Raw genomic sequence first — 18,438 nt, forward strand, 5'->3', positions numbered from 1 at the left:
CCCGGAAGAAGCTGAACTGATGATTGTGGAGCCCTCGGTGCCAGAACCTCGGTCGGCACCGTTTACCTCGACTCCATCCGATCCGTACCGAGTCTCGGGGCGAAGATCCGTCCTTGGTTCCAGGACCGAGAGTCGGACCGATGTTTCGTTCCGACGCTCCTCTCGGGCCTCGCACGGATCGATTCGTCCTCGGGTCGGTGCCTTCAGCTCCTGTTTCGGGATTCTTCCCATTTCTTGAACCGGGGATACCTCGACTCGGGACCCGGGGCCTTCGACCTCATGAGGAAGGTATTGTCTACCCAGACAACCACATCAGCAGGTACAGCTTCTCCTCCCCAAAAGGACCGTTATCCTCCTCTGCACCCACGGCCACGCCCAAGCGCCGGGCACCAGTGTCTCAGCCATCCCTGGAGGGTGCCCCTCTTCCTCGGAGGCTTCTTGGATGCTCCCACGAAGAAGTTCCTAGGAAAAGACTGTGTAAGAGGAGACACTTGGATTCTCCACAAGAATCCTTGACATCTGATACTGATTTAGATGAGTCAGAAGGGTCCCTAAGTCACCTACAGAGGATGTCTCTTTTCTGACATCTTGGAGATCCTGAAACAGAGAGGTGACTGGCAAGCCCTCCCTTCTGAGGATGAGTCAGTTTTGCTGAAGGCATTTGGTGCCCGTCCTTCCTCCTCCTGGGTCACTCCGCCCTTGATGAGTTAATGGAATTAATTGCTCAAAGGGCATGGGAGACTCCTGACACGTGGAACCAGTCCCTAGGAAGCGAATAAGTACATCACGGCACCACAGGACAAAGCACCTCACCAAAGGAGTTCCAGTAGACGCCATGGTGGTGGCGGAGATGTAGTCTTCCTCATCTGTCCATCCGCCTAACAAAGATTCTAGGACCATGGACAGATATTTTCAATTCAGCGGCTTTTTCCATGCATTCCTGAACTATTTAACTCATTTTACACGTTTACAGAGGGATCTAGTCAAAGAGTTGGGAGATACCCTCCAGGGTGCTACAGATGCCGCTGTCTCAGAGAAAGTTACAGCATCTCAACACCCTTACGTCCATTGTGAACTCATCCATGAGGCTGATATCCTATGCAGCCGAAGGATCAGCGGCTTCAGCGATTGCTCTTCGTAGGCAATCCTGGATGCGCTTCTGTTCATTCGGAAGCCTTCAAGTCTTCCTTTACTAACGCCCATTTGACGGAGCCACACTTTTGGCCCTAAAGTAAAGGAGACCCTTACCCGGTGTGAACAGGAGGGAAAGACTCTGTCTGCTGTCGGAGTCCGTTTTCCACCTTCCAGACCGTACCCCAAAGGGCAACGTGGTGGAAAATGTGGTTTCAAAACCCCAAGGATCTTTCCCAAACACACAGGGTGATGCCTCTAGAGGCAGAGGGGGCAGAGGTGGAAGACGCGCCCTGGTGGCAGAGGGTCAAAACCAAGGTGACAGGGATAACCTCCTGGCAAACCTTTTCAGCACTCCTGAGAGGAGGCCCGACTGTCCTGCTCTGGAGGCAGTCGGTTAAACAGCTTTATACCCTCAGGCCTGGCAAAACCTTTCTTCAGACAATTGGGTAAAAGCGTTGTTACCAGAGGTTACAAAATCCCATTTCTATCCACCCTCATTCCAAAAGAAAACTTCCAGATGTACCACCCCATCTGCGAGCCAGCAGCTACAGAAATTTCAAAGCTGCTAGAAAAAGAGTCATCCAACCAGTCCCAGCGGACCAAATAGGATTCGAACTTACTCAAGGTTCTTTTAGTTCCAAAGAAAACAGGGGACTGGAGGCCAATTCTGGACCTAAGTCATCTAAACACCTTTGTCAAGAAGGAAAAGTTCCAGATGGTCACGCTTCAATCGATCCTTCCATTCTTAAAGAAGGACGACTGGATGTGCTCAATAGATCTGAAGGACGCATACTACCACATCAAAATGGCCAGGGCGTCCAGGGATCATTTGCGCTTCCAGCTGGGAGCCAGTCACTATCAGTTTGAGCCCTGCCCTTTGGTCTGACCACAGCCCCAGGGTCTTCACCAAATGCATGGCAGTGGTAGCATCTCATCTGAGGCCTAGGATTCCAGGTGTTTCCGTATCTGGACGACTGGCTCCTGGCTGCCACCACCCGGCGTCATCTGATACAAGCCAGGGATTACACCTACAACTTTGTACACACCTTGGCATCTCAGTAAATTTAAAAATCGTTGCTACAGCCATCACAGCATATCTTATTCATAGGAGCGAATTAGATACGTCAGTTAGTTCTAAAACTTCCTACAGAAAGAATAGTAGCACTTCAATTCAACATTTCCCTTCTTCTGTCGTCCAGAAAGTCCCCAGCAAAAATTGTTCTGAAAGTTTTGGGTCTCATGGCAGCTTCTCTCATTGCGATACCATTGGGAAGACTGCACATGAGAGTGCTACAATGGCTTCTCTTTGCACAATGGTCATTCCAACAACTTCCACTGACTCACGAAATATTGATAACGAAAACATGCAAATCACACCTAATGTGGTGGTTACAGACTTGCAACCTATCCAGCGGAAGACCATTTGTGCTACCCGCGGCGGCGACCACTTCCATAACCACGGACGCTTCCCTGATAGGGTGGGGGCATCTTTCAGGGACAGACAGTCCAAGGCGAATGGACCAATCTGAAGTACAATCTGCACATCAATGTTCTGGAGTTGAGGGCAGTGTTTTGGCGTTGCAACACTTTGCTCCCCTTCTTCCTCCAGGGACCATTGCAGTTCAGACAGACAACATGTCCGTAGTCTGGTACATAAACAAGCAAGGGGAACCAGGTCTTACCAACTATGCAGAGAGGCCATGAGAATTTGGCAATGGGCAGAGTCCACGGTCGCTTTCTGATGCACATCCGGGGTCATCCAACGCCATAGCCGACAGGCTGAGCAGGGCAATACTATTGCCTCACGAGTGGTCCCTCAAACAGTCAGTTGCGAGAAGGATTTTTCGCAAATGGGGCCAGCCTACCTGCGATCTGTTTGCGTCTCCAATGAACGCCAAATGCAGGAGCTACTTTGCCCTATTACCCCCTCCAGGGGAAGTCCCCAGGGATGCGCTGGTGCACGATTGGCCCCCGGGTCTCCTATATGCTTTTCCTCCATTTCCCCTGATTGCAAAGTTTCTACAGAAAGCCAACAACCTTCAGATGCTGGACCCAGAGCCAGATCTACTGACTCACTCGTCAGGAGTTCCTCACCCATCTCTAGAATCTCTCCATCTAGCAGCTTGGCTCCTCCCCTTCTCTAGCCAGTCGGTTCCCTTACTGGCGGATGAAGAAATTTTAGTAGCTACTCATAAAGTTTCCACAATCAAGAGATACACCAGTAAGTGGAAGCTTTTGTCTTCTGGAGTCACATCAGTTGGACCCTGTTACAGCTCCGTTGAACAAGGTTTTAGAATTCTTGACTGAATTATTTCATGAAGGAGCTTCCCCGGCTACTTTAAGAGTACAGTTAGCTGCCATTTGTAACTATCATGTAGAAGAAAGTGGTGCGTCTATTATGGCTCACAGACTTTGTAAAGCCTTTTTAAAAGGTTCTTTTCACATCAGACCACCAGTCAGAAGTCCGACATCACTGTGGAATTTAAACTTATTGCTTTCTAAATTGATGTTACCACCCTTTGAACCAGCTTCAAGTTGCACTTTGAAATTTTTGTCATGGAAAACATTATTTCTAGTGGCCATTACATCTGCTAGAAGGGTGTCTGAGCTTCAGGCCCTATCGGTCAAACATCCTTATTTAATTTTTCATTCTGACAGAGTATCCACTAATCCATCTTTTCTTCCCAAAGTTTGTTCTTCTAGTAATATTAATCAGTCCATCGAATTACCCACCTTCTTTAAAGACCACTCTAATAAATTGGAGTATATGTTGCACAAACTAGACGTCCATAGACAACTCAGATTTTATTTGGATAGAGCGAAAGATCACAGGAAATCTGATCAACTATTTGTAGCTTTTGCTGATAGCAGAAAGGGTCTTGCAGTTACGCAACGAACTCTTCCTAAGTGGCTAACTGCCTGTATCATTTATGTTTATGAAGCTTCTGACCAAACATTAGCAGCAAACCCAGAGGTCATTCTACCAGATCAGTTTCTACATCTTTGGCTCACGCAGCTCGCACCTTTAGACACTATTTGTGCGGCTGCTACTTGGGCTAAACCACATACATTTATCTCTCATTACAAAGTGGACAGGGTTTCTAGGGATAGGGCAACCTTTGGTTCCACTGTGCTCAAGAACGTTCTCCCTTGAGTTCCTCAGGATCATGGAGCTAGGGACACTACCCATGTGTAAGAACAAAGGCGAGATTGAACACTCTCACATAAAGAAGTTATGTCCTTACCATAACGTTCCATGTGGAGTGTTCATCTCTCCCACCCTTCCCACCCTCAGGAAGAACGTTCAATTTGGTGCCTGGTCTGGAGTATTCTCCTTCTGCTGTTGCAGTATTAGTGTTACTATCATACTCTTGGTATCATACTCTTGGTATGTTGTATATATGTACTTTTTGTATATAGTTGGCATGTGTGAGTGCTTTATGTCTGGTTTGCTTGCAAACTAGATCTGAGGTAAAGGCAGAGGGGGATTGTGGGTATTGGATGTCCTCGAGCTTCTTCTCGATGCAGAGCTTGCAGTCGGAACCCATGTGTAATAATAATAATTTTGAAGCACTCAGAGTCCTCCCTTGACTCAGCCTGTACAACAATATGATGGTTTCTCTTCTGATGTATAGATAGAAGGTGCAAACACAAATGAACATTCCCTTTCAATGGCTTCTGACCCAGCTAAATTAAGCAGAATAAATGCCTTTGTATGGTCATCTTTATCAGGAAATGCAGCCTGTATGAAAATGTTGTACTCTTGGTCAAACATTCTCCAGTTCTCAGCGATATTACTGTCAAACATAAGTGCACTAGGTTTTTGAAAGCTATCTGCCATGCACACAAAGTATGTACGAAGACACTGAAAATATGGTCCTTGTAATTATGTACGGACAAACTGTTCTGTGAGCTTGTAATAACATTCAAATCCACAATAAACTCTTTGAAATACTGTACTTTGTGAAATATGCTTTGTAATGGCTGTATTCTGTGAAATAACTTTACTGTAATACTGTACAAACATGCAAGCAACTTTATATACTTCTGATAACTCGGATATCTTTGATTAATATGACAAATATGTGCTTAGTGAAAATGCAGTCATTTCCCTTTACTTTTATTCGTTTTATGCAACTCGGATTTAATTTCAAACATTTTTCATAGTAATTCAAATATTTTATCAATATCTGACATATCAGTTTATGTGAATATCATTTAGAACATTCTGTATGTCTCGTTTCATATTTTGTGAATAAGAAATAGTGCTGAGCAAGTTTTAATATCTGAAATTCGTTTCTGATCTGTTTTGTGAAGTATTTGTGTTGCCGGGATGGTTCACTCCTTTATATTCCTCCAGTTCCAGCCAGGATCCCCTCGGACTCAAAGTGAAGAATATGGATTCCATCCTGGCATCAAGTCCTTTAGGCATGCTGCTTCTGACACCATGTCCTTTTAGACATGCCACTTCTGACACCATGTCGCTCGTCCCTTTCTAACATAGATGACAAGAAGGTGGGGTATTTCGTTTAGAGGCTTTAATACATAGAAACAGATCAGAATGGATAGCAGTATCATAAAATATAAACGAACTGGATAACAGACAGACATTGCATACCTAAATGCTTACATCTCAATAGCTTACTACAAAATGGCAGTCAGGCTTGCACGTGTTCAGTATTTATACACTTGTGCAAGCCCTTGGAAAGCTTCTTAAAGGTACATACACACACACATTGAGCTATGGAACTGAAGGGGTGTGTACTGTAAGGATGTGAGAATACTAATAAGGAACTGAGGATTGCGTGCTGTAGGATGTGAGAATACCAGTAAGGAACTGAGGGGTATGTACTGTAAGGATGTGAGAATACCAGTAAGGAACTGAAATGTGTGCACTATAAGGATGTGAGAATATTATTAAGGAACTGAGGGGTGTGTACTGTAAGGATGTGAGAATACTAGTAAGGAACTAAAGGGTGTGCACTGTGAGGATGTGAGAATACTAGTAAGGAGCTCAGGGGTGTGTACTGTAAGGATTTGAGACTCCTAGTAAGGAACTGAGGAGTGTGTACTGCAAGGATGTGAGAATACCAGTAAGGAACTGAGGGGTGCGTATTATAAGGATGTGAGAATACAAGTAAGAAAATGAGGGATGTGCTATGTAAGGATGTGAGAATACTAGTAAGGAACAGAGGGGTGTGCAGTGTAAGGAAGGATGTGAGAATACTAGTAAGGAACTGAGGGGTGTGCAGCGCAAGAAAGGAAATGAGAATACTAGTAAGGAACTGAAGGGTGTTTACTATAAGAATGTAAGACTCCCAGTAAGGAAATGAGGAGTGAGCACTGCAAGGATGTGAGTATACTAATAAGGAACTGAGGAGTATGCACTGTAAGGATGCGAGGATTCTAGTAAGGAACTGAGAAGTGTGTAGTGTAAGGATGTAAAACTCCCAGTAAGGAAATGAGGAGTGTGCACTGCAAGGATGTGAGAATACTAGTAAGGAGCTGAGGAGTGTGTACCATAAGGAGTGAGAATACCAGTGAGGAACTGAGGGGTGTGTACTATAAGGGTGGGGGAATGCTAGTAAGGAACTGAAGGGGTGTGCACTGTAAAAATGTGAGAATACCTGTAAGAAATTGAAAGGTGTGCAGTATAAGGATCTGAGAATACTATAAAGGAACTGAGGGGGTGGATACTGTAAGGATGTGAGAATACTTGTAAGGAATTGAGGGGTGTGTACTGTAAGGATGTGAGACTCCCAGTAAGGAACTTAGGAGTGTACACTGCAAGAATATGGACTTCCAGTATGGAAATGTGTAGAGTGCACTGCAAGGATGTGAGAATATTAGTAAGGAATTGAGGAGTATGTACTGTGAGGATGTGAGAATACCAGTAAGGAACTGAGGGGTATGTACTGTAAGGATATGAGAATATCAGTAAGGAACTGAGTGGTGTGCTATGTAAGGATATGAGAGTACCAGTAAGGAACTGATGGGTGTGCTATGTAAGGATGTAGGATATAGGAGAATACTAGTAAGGATCTGAGGTGTGTGTACTGCAAGGATGTAAGAATACTAGTAAGGAACTGAAGAATGTGTATTATGAGGATGTGATAATAGTAGTAAGGAACTGAGACGTTTGTACTGTAAGGATGTGAGAGAATACTAGTAAGGAACTGAGGGGTGTGTATTATAAAAATGTGATACTCCCAGTAAGGAAGAGAAGGGTGTGTACTGTAAGGATGTGAGAATACTAGTAAGGAACTAAGGTGTGTGCACAGTAAGGATGTGAGAATACTAGTAAGGAACTGAGGGTGTGTGTACTGTAAGAACGTAGGAATACTAGAAAGGAACTGAGGGTTGTGTACCATAAGGATGTGAAAATTCTAATAAGGAACTGAGTAGTGTGTACTGTAAGGATGTGAGACAACTAGTGAAGAACTGAACGGTGTTTACTATAAGGATGTGACACTTCCAGTAAGGAACTAAGGGGTGTGTACTGTAAGGATGTGAAAGTACTAGCAAGGAACTGAGGGGTGTGCACTATAAGGATGGATGTGAGAATACTAGTAAGGAACAGAGGAGTGTGCACTGTAAGGATTTGAGACTCCTAGTAAAGAACTGAGGAGTGTGCACTGCAAGTATTTGAGAATCCTAGTAAGGAATGCAGGGGTATGTACTGTAAGAATGTAAGAATACTAAGGAGGAACTGAGGGGTGTGCACTATAAGGATGTGAGAATACCAGTAAGGAACTGAGGGCTGTGCTCTGTAAGGATGTGACAATACTAGTAAGGAACTTTGGGGTGTGCAATGTAAGGAAGGATATGAGAATAGGAGTAAGGAACTGATGGGTATGCAATGTAAGGAAGGATGTGAGAATACTAGTAAGGAACTGAGGGCTGAGCTCTGTAAGGATGTGAGAATACTAGTAAGGAACTGAGGGGTGTGCAGTGTAAGGAAGGATGTGAGAATACTAGTAAGAAACTGAGGGTTGTGTATTATAAGGATGTGAGAATATCAGTAAGGAACTGTAGGGTGTGTACTGTAAGAATGTAATACTCCCAGTAAGGAAATGAGGAGTGAGCACTGAAAGAATGTGAGTATACTAATAAGGAACTGAGGAGTATGCACTGCAAGGATGTGAGTATACTAACAAGGAACTGAGGAGTATACACTGCAAGGATGTGAGTATAGTAATAAGGAACTGAGGAGTATACACTGCAAGGATGTGAGTATACTAATAAGGAACTGAGGAGTATGCACTGCAAGGATATGAGTATACTAATAAGGAACTGAGGAGTATGCACTGCAAGGGTGTGAGAATACTAGTAAGGAAATGAGGAATGTGTACTGTAAGGATGTGAGAATACCAGTAAGGAACTGAGGGGTGTCTACTGTAAGGGAGGGAGAATACTAGTAAGGAACTGAAGGGGTGTGTACTGTAAGGATGTGCAAATACTAATAAGCAACTGAGGATTGTACACTGTAAGGATATGAGAATACCAGTAAGGAACTGAGGGGTGTCTACTGTAAAGATGTGAGAATACTTGTAAGGAACTGAGGAGTGTGTACTGCAAGGATATGAGACTCCCAGTAAGGAAATAAAGAGTGTGCATTGCAAGCATGTGAGAATACTAGTAAGGAACCGAATAGTGCGTACTGTGGGGATGTGAGAATACCAATAAGGAACTAAGGGGTATGTACTGTAAGGATATGAGAACACCAGTAAGGAACTGAGTGGTGTGCTATGTAAGGATGTGAGAATACTAGTAAGGAACTAAGAAATGTGTACTGTGAGGATGTAAGAATACCAGTATGGAAATGAGGGGTGTACCCTGGAAGGATGTAGGATATAGGAGAATACTAGTAAGGATCTGAGGGTTGTGTACTGCAAGGATGTGAGAATACGAGTAAGGAACTGAGGAATGTGTACTGTAAGGATGTGAGAGAATACTGGTAAGGAACTGAGGGGTGTGTATTATAAGGATGTGATACTCCCAGTAAGGAACTGAGGGCTGTGAACTGTAATGATGTGAGATCACTAGTAAGGAACTGAGGGGTGTACACTGTAAGGAAGGATGTGAGAATACTAGTAAGGAAGTGAGGCATATGCACTGTAAGGAAGGATGTGAGAATACTAGTAAGGAGGTGACGGGTGTGTACTTTAAGAATGTGAGAATACTAGCAAGGAACTGAGGGTTGTGTAATATAAGGATGTGAGAATACTAGTAATAAACAGAGGGATGTGTGCTGTAAGTATATAAGACTCCCAGTAAAGAAATGAGGAGTGTGCACTGCAAGGATGTAAGAACACTAATAAGGAACTGAGGACTGTATACTGTAAGGATGTGAAAATACTAGTATGGAGCTGAAGGGTATGTATTGTACAGGTGGGAGAAAACTAGTAAGGAACTGAAGGGGTGTGTACTGTAAGGATGTGAAAATAGTAATGAGGAACCGAGGAGTGTATACTCTAAGAATGTGAGAATACTAGTAATAAACTGAGGGATGTGTAGTCTAAGAAACTGAGGGGCGTGCATTGTAAGGATGTGAGAATTCTAGTAAAAAACAATGAGGTGTGTGTTGCAAGGATGTACATATATCAGTAAGGAATAGGTGGTCACTGTGAGGATGTGGGAATGTGTTTACAAAAATAAAGGTGCTCATGTAGCAAGACCTGTAATAAAAACAGCCGCACCTTTTAATGGCATGTCAGTATTTGCAGGGATTATCATTATAGCTTTTTGTTTTATCAGTTTGTTGATCACATCAGCCCACTGTCTACAACTGCCCCTTTTCAGGGGCAACTTGAGAGCGCTGTCTGTTGAAGTGGCTTACTCAGAGTCACATGGTAGGCAAATGAAGATGGAAGAAATGAAGCCCTGTGCCTTGGAGACAAGAAGCAGATTATTAACTGCTCAGAGGTTTAGTCCCTAGACTAACTGCCAGACATATGTGATACAAAGGAAGCCAATCTGGTGGTCCCCTGCTATAAACAAGCTATACAACAGAAGGAAGAAACTGTTGCAGAGAAGAGGAAAATCCCGGGATGCAAAAAACTCCCTCACCACTCTCAGTAAGAAGCTGAGATCCCTCATAAAATCCTCAAAAGCTAGTTACGAAAATAAAATTGCCAAAGATTCCAAAGACAACCACAAGGCATTCTATAGTTATGTCAAGAATCTAAATGGCAATGCTCAGATCTGCTCTGAGCTACAACGGAATGGCATTAAATATACTGATCCCAAGGATATTGTCAATATCCTGGCAAACTGATTTAGTGCCAACTTCACCCCCCACCCCCTAAAGGGCCCATCTCAATACCAAAAGATTGCCAAATTCCGATAATCACGGCTACACAGGTAGAAACCGCACTATCCAAAGCTAAGAATACAGCATCCATGGGACCAGATGACATCCCAGGCTGTGTACTACATGAACTACAAAATGAACTGGCACCTCACCTAAGTGTCATGTTTAATCATAGCCTCACCTCAGGCTTCGTGCCCACTGAGTGGCGTACAGCTACAGTTATCCCGCTCCACAAGGGAGGATCCGCCTTGGATCCCGGGAACTACCGTCCCATCAGTCTGACAAGACTGATCAGCAAGGGCATGGAACGCATTATCATGGAACTTATAAACAAAGACATTGGCAACCTTCAAACACTGGACCCCACCCAGTTTGTGTTTGTGAAGGGCCGATCTTGTCTCCTGAATCTGATTGACTTCTTCGAATCAGTCTCCAGAGCTGTGGACGAGGGTAAGGTGGTCCACACAGCCTATCTGGACCTTGCCAAGGCCTTCGACACCATCCCCCACTCTGGAATCATAGATAAACTTACTAAGCTGGGCATAAATCCCTACGTCACTCGATGGGTTGCCAACTGGCTTACTGACAGAACCCAGGCTGTAAAAGTAGCCGACTCCAAATCCAGCTCCAGACAAGTGACAAGTGGAGTACCTCAGGGTTCAGTCCTGGGACCACTCTTGTTTGGCATCTACTTCTCTGAAGTACAGGCCAACACTAAGGGACTCTAGCTAACAAAGGTTGCAGATGACTGCAAACTGGGAGCCATTATTGAATCCCCAAATTATGTGGATATTCTACAAAAGGGCCTTACAGAAACAGATGCCTGGTGCCAGAGCCATGGGCTCAAGCTTAATGCCAAGAAATGTATAGTTATCCTCTTTGGAAAAAAACATGTACCCATGAATTACCACATAGGTGGCAGGACACTAAACATTGAAAGTGTGATGAGAGACCTAGGGACACAGGTGGACAGTGGTCTCACTTTCGATAACCACTTCGCCACAACAGTCAGGAAATCCTTCTATGTGGCACACTTCATCACTAAGGGCTTTTTATCCAGAAAAAAGGAGGTCATTGTCCCACTGTACTCATCCCTCATTAGACCCATTATAGAGTATAATGCCCCGTTTGGTATGTACCTCACAAGACATCTGCAACAGCTGGAAAGGCCACAGAAATACCTCACTAAAAGAATCACGGGCCTAAAGCAGATGCCATATGCTGACCGTCTAAAAAACCTCCAGCTATACTCTGTGGCATATCGTCTACTCAGAGGTGATCTCTGCTTAACATACAAGGCCATGTCAAACCTTGAGCTGTTGGACATGCTCCACTTAAAGAAATCCCAATCTCTCAGAGCCACATGCTCCAGGGATCTAAACCTGATCATCACAATGAACAAAACATGCTGGAGGGATAGGTTCCTGACCCAGAGACTCCCCATACTCTGGAATAAGCTGCCCATACATGTCAAGCAGAGCACCTCCTTGGCCCTCTTCAAAAGGAACCTTGATGATTGGATGGGAGATAGGAAATTCACCCAGGGGATCATGTCAGTCGCCCTGCTAGACAGGGGTCCAGAGAAGTAAATATTGTGGGAAGAAATATCCAGGGAATTGTTATGGCTAGGCGTGCAAAGGCCCTAGGGCCGATAGCCTAGTACTATTCTATGAACCAACCTATGAACCTAGAATAAAACATGAAAAGAATTCAAATGCATCAAATAAAATTGTGAGAATACCTATAACAAATAAAGGTTCATGGCAGAAGGAGGTGACATACCTGCATGGACTAAATATTTAGTCATTAAGGATGCCAGAAAATCACATGGGATCCATAAATCAAATGGGACTAGAGCTACCTATCCCAGGAACCTAAATATGGCCTGCAAATTAAATAAGACATACTTGAGGGACAGATTTATCTACAGTGACTGCTGCATCTTTGGAACAGGCTACAAATTCATGTGAAACAGACCACCTCTATGACACTATTCAAGAGGAACCTGGATGAGTGGATGGGCACCGTAAATTCTTATGGGGGATAGTGCCCACAACCATCCTAGACATGGGCAGTCATCACTAAATTCAGTATTGGGTATTGACTAGCATTTCTATGGTATTACATTGGGATGAAATGGCTAGGCTTAAAATGACCTCCTGATCGATAGCCTAGTAATCTCCTATGGTCCTATGATCCTATGGTCCAGAACTCCTGTAAGGAGAAGAAAGTAGACTTTCAAGATGTGCGACTGCCTATAGGGAATAGACGGTTTAAATATCTGAAAATAGTTTCAGGGATAGAAACTACATATTAAATGTAGGAGGTAAGATGACAGCGTATGGAAGGCACATATGTCCTATCAGAGCGAGGCCCGTCTTTCCTTGCTACTAAAAGTTGAGAAGACAACTCTATAGCCCAGAAGGATGCAGCCATGATACTGCAGTGACCAGAGTGGGTTTGATTAGTATAGTGAGCACTGGACGAGGCACTTGTGGTGGGGGAGGGACTGCACAGCTGATCTGTCCTGCCCAACCTGTGCAAAGTGTGTTGATTAAGTCCCAGGGCAGGACCACCTTTTGGAGAAGGTGCAGAACGATGTTTCCTATGCCTATAGTCTCAAGCGTGACACCCTATCCGAGGAGTCCCTTACACTATAGCTGCACCTCAGCTGTTTGGGGGAAGCATGATGTACTCCATTTATGACATGTTGGAGCAGTGCCAATCACTAGGAGAGGCGACGAATGACCTCCTATCTCTGCCAATAATAGCTACATCACTTCTTAGTGCTTCTCTGTTCTGGAGTCCATCACTGCTGAGAGGAGATGAATGAATGGGACTGTTAGAGAAAAGGGGTGGTGTCTTAGAGGACTAAAAATAGCTCTGATTAAAACAGCTGCAGTGGTGTCATTCTTGCCCTGTCAAGAGCACATAAAAGGTTTGCTATAGATTTATGCTGCAACCGATGCAACTGCCATCTAATAACGTAAAGGCAGCTGGTAGATATTTTTGTCTCTTTTTCCTACCATCACATCTCCATCCATTCCCTCTGTCTGTCTAACACACTGTCACCACTGTAGCTACCCCAATATATTGTCACCATCCACCATACTAGTGTTCTGGGTCCTTGTTGTAATAGGTATCCATATTGCAAACTCATTGCTCTCGGCACCTACCACATTCTTTCATAGCCTTGGACTTTGCCCAGCACTTTTTTCTGTTCGGGTTATCCTAAACATTCTCTTATTACTCTGGGTACCCAGCACTCATTTTCACAAATGTGTCGATTCTCAGCATACCTCTCAACCTCTTAATACAAGAAATCTGGAAGCCTAAAATAATAGTAAACAAAGGCCCAAAAATTGGGACAGATTTTAAATATTGCTCTTAATAATTTAGAAAGTTGCTAGAATAACAGGGTTTATGTTAGCATCCGTTTTCTGAAGGATATGATGTCTGAAACTCAAATGTATGTCAATATTTAGCGACTTCAGTCCAGCATGATTTGCCAGGAAACTACAAATTGTATGGGTAACAGACCAAAACTATGATGTAAAAATCTGATATGATTCCCAGCACAAGATTAAATCACTGAGTGCTCTTTACTTAGAATCTGTATTGATTCTGGAAATCTGTAGATGCACTGAAAGTCTTAGCTAGGAGCTTGATAATGACCATAAATTTGAATTAAGAATCAAGGGTATGATTCCTAGATTTATTTCCATGAAAATGGAATTTAATTTTTTTTTTAAGTCTCATAAATCAGTGTCGCTGTCTTGACAAAATTTAAACAGAAAAAAAATCAAGTCAACTGCCCATAGATGTGGGGTATTTCTGCAACACACACCGAACACAGTGAATATAACTCACCGATATTTTGGTGAAGATATATAGAATTAGTGAAAGCAAAGAGAGGTATATCTGGATACGTTGTCCTCCAAACCTCTTCTTCAGATACTCAGGCATAGTTACGACCTGCATAGAGACAGAATAAGTGCGCAGGCATTATTCATATAGTAAGTCACTGTTAGTATCAAAGCACATATAGAACAGCTATGCACATATTAGGCAGATAATATATGCAGTGTTATCATTGCACCCAGATTGCAGATGAAGATATTCATATAGCATTACATTGCTACTGCTTAGACACAGACACATTTTACATTTAGATATTAATATACTCTGGCACTGTTACTACCTGTGTGCAAAGAGATTGGACACAAAATTGATTATTTTCTGCTTACAGGTGTAAATCATATGCATTGCTTATCACTTATACAGAGACAGAGACAGAAAGAGCACATTACTGTGATACTTTGTAACCTTTATTATGTACTTAAACAGAAAATGAATCCATGCATTTCTCAGATACTCTGGCATTATTCCTGCATACAGATGGACATAATGCATGTGTGTATACTTCCTGTTTTTAATTTCTAAAAGACTTTTGAGTTTCTAATACCATGACAGGAATGGACCCCATTCCTAAGTTAGGGTATGATCAAAGTTCACAAAATTAGTATTGTTTCAATCTTTGATATTAGCCAGAAGTACTCTTTGCAACACCCACAATGTGCCCAGAATTGACTCCTGCAATTTATAAGGTGTTACATGTATCGGTAACATATCTAAATACGACTGTAAATTCTTTTTTATAAGACCCGTTGCTCTTACTATTATTGGAACTGTCTGGGTATCCTTCTTCCACATTGTCCTTGTTTCTGCCTGCAAATCCTGGTATTTTATGACTTTGTATCTCTCTGTATGCAAGACACTGTAATCACTGGGTATAGCAGCTTCAATGATCAATGCTACTGTTGTATTTTTTCCTGGACTACTATATCTAGTTCTCTCGCATCTATTATTTGAACTGTTGGTAATGAGTGATCCCATGTGATATAAACTTCATCATTTTCTATAATGCTTTGAGGATCATGTTTCCAATGGTTCTCAGACACGTCAGTATTATAATGTTTGCACAATCCTTAATGCAACAGTCTTGCCATATTATTATGCCTTTCAGTATACAGGCCCTCTGCCATTAGTGTATCGTCCCAACGACTGTTTCCAATTCTGTTTTACAAAACTACATTTGTCTGTTTCTCCAACATGTTCAATGGACTTTGTAAACCAACATGTATGTAGTCCACTGTCCCAGGCCATCAATGTTAACCTTTCGTCTTTTGATTTATATTCATCTGTCCTTAACCATTCCTGTTTTAAATCCTGATCGGCATGAACATGTTCCAGGAGTTTTCTGTACTTGCAACTATATTTATGCATTTTCCACATTTTTTTGTGTTCTCATTTGATCCTTCACCTTATATTCTTTCTTTTGTTTTTTTTTTGTTTGTTTTTTTTGGCACATTCAGTTGCTGCCTGATTTTTATCTATTTCTGGTTTGATTTCTGTTCCCACTTGACACCAATATGCTTCTGCTAAATAAGCAGGGAAATCATCTTAGATTTATTCTCCTCATGTTTCAAAGCTTTTGAGGTCAGCAGATATGTATACAGTCCTATGATTATAGGTAATGTAATCAATTTAGAGGAGGCCTATACCTTCTTCAGGACAGGGAATAAATAATCCTGGTATACACTGATTTTTATAAATCATTTGTTCAGCATGAAACATTTTTCTTGTTTTCCTGTCCAACTGATCCAGTACCTTTTGAGGCCAGTCAATCACCCCAAAATTGTAAGCCAGAACAAGAACAGCCTGGTTTATAGCTTTGATTTTGTACCTAGATGTCAGAGCTGTTTTCAGTATTAATTTTAATCTTCTAAAATACTCCTTACAAAATTTTATTCACATTAGTTCATGTTTTATTGTTGATCCTTCATCAGTTCCCAGATATTTACACAGTCCCTTTTGCTCGAGTTCCTTTATATCACATTTCTGACCCAGACTGATATTTTCTTGGTGCTGCAAATTTCCTGCTTTAAAGGTTGCTTTTGAACATTTATCAAAACCAAATGACATTCTTATATCATCTGAGAAAGTTTAGATCACTTGCAGTTGTGCTTTCAGTTCTTCATCTAATGAACTATACAGTTTTAAGTAATTCACAAAGAGAAAATGAGAAGTCTTCACACTGTTGTTTTCTGGGAGCCAAATTCTAGCCATGACCTAATCTATTACATAGACAACTTAATGGGTTAAGGGCAAGACAAAAAAGCAGCGGTGACAAAGAGTCATCCTGGAATATCCCCCTTTGAATTTTTTTCCCTTGGATAATAATTTGTCCTTTATCATAGCTTAGCTGCAAAGTGGTTTGTCACTGTTTCATGGTCACTGTAATGTAATCAATCAGTGTAGGGTGTATCTTATACATCTGTAAGCACTCCTTTATCCGTGAATGTGGGAAACTGTCAAATGCTTTTTTGTAGTCTGTTTATGTCATACTTAGGTTCTTCCCCTTTCTACAATTATGCATTATGACTTCATTTAACAGCAAATGATTCTTTGCTCCATATGACTTTCTTTTGTTACCCGTTTGTTCTATTGCCATGATTGAGTTTTCTTCTAAATGACTATAAACTCTGTCAGCATCAGTTCTAGAGTATAGTTTATACATCGTTGGAAGGCAAGTTGTTGGTCTATAGTTTCTTAAGATATCTTGCAGGTTCACTCTTAAGGAGGAGTATCATATTTCCTTTTGTTAACCAGGTTGGTGTGTGTTTGGAGTGCGCATATAAATAGCTCTTAATCATGGCTAAATTTTCATGTAAAGATGTTAATATTTTTAGCCAGAAGTTAGGTACTGCATCTGGGCCTGGGTTATGATATCTTTAATGCTTGTTCAAACAAAATGTGAAAGCATGCATGCATTACTCAAATAGTCTGACACTGTTACTACCTGCACATAGGCAGCATACGCATGAGCATATTAATCTACTCTGTTGGCAATGAATGATGTCCACCCAGCATATGTCTGCACATGATATGCATGTCATATTCCAAGATTGTTACTGTCTGCACACAGACAGTATGCGCATGCTTCAGTTATTCCAACACTCCAGTACTGTTACTACATATAGACACATTGAACACACAGCTAATCATTATTTCATATATACTTACAGTGTCGCTGCCTATACATAGGCAGATCAGATCTGAAAGCGCTGTTTCCTATATTCTGGCATTGTTACTGCTTACTCAGAGTGAGAACACTCAGATAAGCATTACTTCCCATACTCTGGTATTTTTACTACCTACCTACCTACACAGATGAAGAACACACAAGAAAGCATTATTTCTTATACTCTAGTATTCTTACTGTCGGCACATAGACAAAATGCACATGCTTCAGTTACTCAGACAGCATGGAATTGTTAATGCCTACAATAATGCCAAACACATATTCAAGCATTATTTCCTATACTCTTATACTATTAATGTCCGTACACAGGTAAAGCACATATACAGGTACTGTTTCATACATTCTGGTACTGTGTATCTATTTTTTATATTTATAGTTATTTAATTTTGCTTCAGTGCACTAGTCAAGTGACTCTTTTCTGGGCACAACCCAGTCATTAGCTCAGGTTACATACAAGTGGTTATAACAGGCAGTATTCGATGGTATAGTATAGAAAATACAATACAATTAGATATGTTTGTAAAATACAGTTTAAAGAGAAAAACATAAGTAATTTTTGTAAATGGCAGTAAAGTTTATTTCATTCCAATGCAACATAACATGCAAGTGATATCACATAGTTCACAAGATATTTATGCTTTCGAGACTATCATATACCAGAGAATAGGGAATAGTACTTCAAATGTTCTCTACCAGTGTGTAGGCGATAACGGTGACAAAGTGCTTCTGCCTAGAGAGAGGCAGGGCACACATACAAGTATTATTTCCTGTACTCTAGCATTGTTATTGCCTTCACCCATATTGAATGTAGATGCATATATTATTCAGACAGTGGGACAGTTGCTGTGTTTCATACACACAGAATGCACACACATATGTTATTAAC

General features: G+C 41.9%; 1 protein-coding gene across 1 annotated transcript in view; it reads right to left on the reverse strand.

Moving 5' to 3' along the window:
* SLC5A1 (solute carrier family 5 member 1) overlaps positions 1–18,438 on the reverse strand; it is a 555,407-nt gene that overhangs the window by 186,625 nt on the left and 350,344 nt on the right. The window contains exon 5 of the mRNA XM_044068862.1: positions 14,318–14,422. Within this exon, the coding sequence (XP_043924797.1) occupies positions 14,318–14,422 (105 nt within the window). The remainder of the gene's footprint in view (positions 1–14,317; positions 14,423–18,438) is intronic.

The sequence above is a fragment of the Protopterus annectens genome, chromosome 4.part0, assembly GCF_019279795.1.
Source record: "Protopterus annectens isolate FY-2018-M chromosome 4.part0, PAN1.0, whole genome shotgun sequence".
In the NCBI taxonomy this organism is placed as follows: domain Eukaryota; kingdom Metazoa; phylum Chordata; order Ceratodontiformes; family Protopteridae; genus Protopterus; species Protopterus annectens.